Raw genomic sequence first — 2,868 nt, forward strand, 5'->3', positions numbered from 1 at the left:
GAAGACTGAAACTTGCCTATGTAGATATGAGCATACAGACATGAGGACTCACAATATATATTTGTGTGTGTAGGTGTGTATACATACATATATATGCATGTCTGACTACACACACACACACACACACACACACACACACACATATATATATATATATATATATATATATATACACACGATCACTGTAAGTTTGTATACATCAACATATATACATATACACAAACACACGTATACATATATATATATATATATATATATATATATATATATATACATATATGTATATATTTATATATACATATTCATATGCAAACATATGTACTAAATATGTGTGTGTATATAGAAATATGCATTTCGGACGTAAAGATGGCTATATAAAATTAAATAAATTAAATACTTAAATATAGAAGTATAATTCAAAATTTCATTGACATAATTTCACAGAAGCACAGCCAAACGCACACACACACATGCACTCACACACACACGCACTCACACACACTCACACATAAATACACACACTAATCACATAACTACATCGTACCGACCGCTGACATTCATGCTAAAGAATATCAACTTTATGTGTTTCTATCACACAACCTCGTAAACACCATGGTCTATATTAAAACTGTAAGCAGCGGAATATGTCTTCTGTCAGGACTGAGGCATTATCTGAAGTGTGAGAAATCAAGAAATAAGCATGCATGTGTGTATGGTCCATGTCGTGGTTGAGGCAGTCAGAATGTAATATTCTCTACTTGTGTTATTGGTTGATTTATTTCAGTCGCTGGACCGCAGCCATATTAGGACAGCACTTAGTCGTTCATACCAAACTCAAGACTTCTATTTAAGTCTTGTATTCATTGTAATGTATTTTTGTATGGAACTTACTACATGACAAGGGAGCAAACAAATCAACACCGGTTGTTAACTTCTAAGAGATAAATGCAATGACTATGTACAATCATGCACACAAGTATATCTTTCTCCCCATCTCTCTCCCCTCTCTCTCTCTCTCTCTCTCTCTCTCTCTCTCTCTCTCTCTCTCTCTCTCTCTCCACACACACACAACACACAGACACATGCACACGCATACACACACATATAGGAATATACGAGGGAGATTCAAAAATTATATGCACTCTTGATTATTCAATGTATTTACACAAAAGCAAAAGATCAACAAGTACGTCATTTTTCTAGATGGTCTCCTTCCATTTCGATTCACTGTGTCCAACGGTCTACAAGCTTGCGCATTCCCTACAAGATTTTCAGTTGGTCGTGCAACCACTTATGCATGGCTTACTTCACATCTTCATCCATTGGAAACCATCTTTGAGCGGTCTATAAATATGATAGTCGGAATGGGAAAGATCTGGGCTGTAAGCAGGGTGTTCCAGCTCCTCAAAACCAAATTGGTTAATGGTTTCAACGGTCTGGGGGGGGGGCGTGTGTGCGTGCATTGTCATGCAACAACAAAACTTCTTTCGACAGTAGGCTTCGGCGTTTGGGTGCGAATTGACTGGCTTCAGTTTGTTTGCTAGCAAAGCACTGTATCTTGCACTGTTCATCGTACACCACTTTTCCAGGTAGTCTTCCAGTATAAACCCATTTGAGTCCCAAAATAGGGTTAGAATCACCTTTATCGCAGAAAACGGATTCTTGAATTTCTTCGTCGCTAGCGAGCCAGAATGTTTTCACTCCATACTCTGTCCGTTGGATTCTGCCTCATAATTATGGACCCACGCTTCATCTCGTGTGACTATTCTGCTCAAACATTCCTCGCCTGCATTGTTATAGCGATCGAGTAAACGACTCCAATACGTTTGTGTTTGTGCTTTGCAGGTAGCACTTTTGGCACTCATCTTGCAGGGGACTTTCTGGAAGCCGAGCTCACCATGGGTGATTTGATAGGCAGAAACATGACTAATCTGCAGTGAACGAGCTACTTCATCGATGATATCTACTTGGTTCACCACTACCATCTCTCGAGCTTCCTGAATCTTCTTGTCAGTGGTGAAAGTTAACAGGCGCCGTGATCCCTCTTCGTGTGTTACACTTGTCCGGCCTCTTTTAAACTTCTTGATCCACTTATACACACTTCTGCGCGGTAGTTCGCTGTCCCCGTATGGTGCTAAAAGCCTCCGATGAATTTCAACTACTGACATATTTTCCGACCAGAGAAATCGATTCACTGTTATTTACTCTCTTGGGTGCACATTGCTAGTGGAGCGGCCATGTTTACACTGTGAAGCCAGAAGGAAAAATGGCGCGATGAGGCTGAAACTTCGATCACGCGACCACAATATAAGCATGCATGCACATAAGGCCGTGTGACAACAATAAAGATATGTTATGGCGAATGTGCCGATCATTTTTGGCTTACCCTAGTATATATACTTATACGTATACATACACAAACAAATTTAATTAAAACGACAAGAGATCGGTAAGAGTTCATTTCAAGAATGTTCAAATGGTTCTGAGATATGCTGAGATATGAGATATATTCCCCGAATAGATACAAAGTTCTTAGAATTGATACTACGTAATAGGTTCAAATACCTCCAATGCCTTTTATCTTTTCGGGGTTCATAACATAAGTACCAATTGCGCAATGTGGTCGATGTAATCGATTTACCCCTCCTCAGTGTCACAAAGCTGACCCTTTGGAATACAGATACTACTTATTTTTGATAGCTGGGTGGACTGAATCAACGTGAAATAAAGTGTCTTGCTCAAGGACACAACACAGCGCTGGAAATTGAATTCACGACCTTGCAATCGGGAGCCGAATACCACTAAGTCACGCTCCTTCTAGAAAATGTATAAAAGTGAGCATAAAGAAACTGAGGCAAAATAAGTAGA

The 2,868-nt window shown here is 39.4% G+C and overlaps 1 protein-coding gene across 1 annotated transcript; it reads right to left on the reverse strand.

Annotated features, from left to right (window-relative positions):
* Window positions 1-1,697: 1,697 nt before the first annotated feature.
* On the reverse strand, window positions 1,698-2,168 carry LOC106883910 (uncharacterized). The gene has a single exon (XM_014935048.1). The coding sequence runs from the start codon at window positions 2,166-2,168 to the stop codon at window positions 1,698-1,700; it is 471 nt and encodes a 156-aa protein (XP_014790534.1).
* Window positions 2,169-2,868: the final 700 nt, after the last annotated feature.

The sequence above is a fragment of the Octopus bimaculoides genome, chromosome 6 (genome assembly GCF_001194135.2).
Source record: "Octopus bimaculoides isolate UCB-OBI-ISO-001 chromosome 6, ASM119413v2, whole genome shotgun sequence".
Classification (NCBI taxonomy): domain Eukaryota; kingdom Metazoa; phylum Mollusca; class Cephalopoda; order Octopoda; family Octopodidae; genus Octopus; species Octopus bimaculoides.

Coding starts and splice junctions, on each gene's coding strand:
- LOC106883910 (XM_014935048.1), bottom strand. CDS start 2,168: ATGTCAGTAGTTGAAATTCATCGGAGGCTTTTAGCACCATACGGGGAC.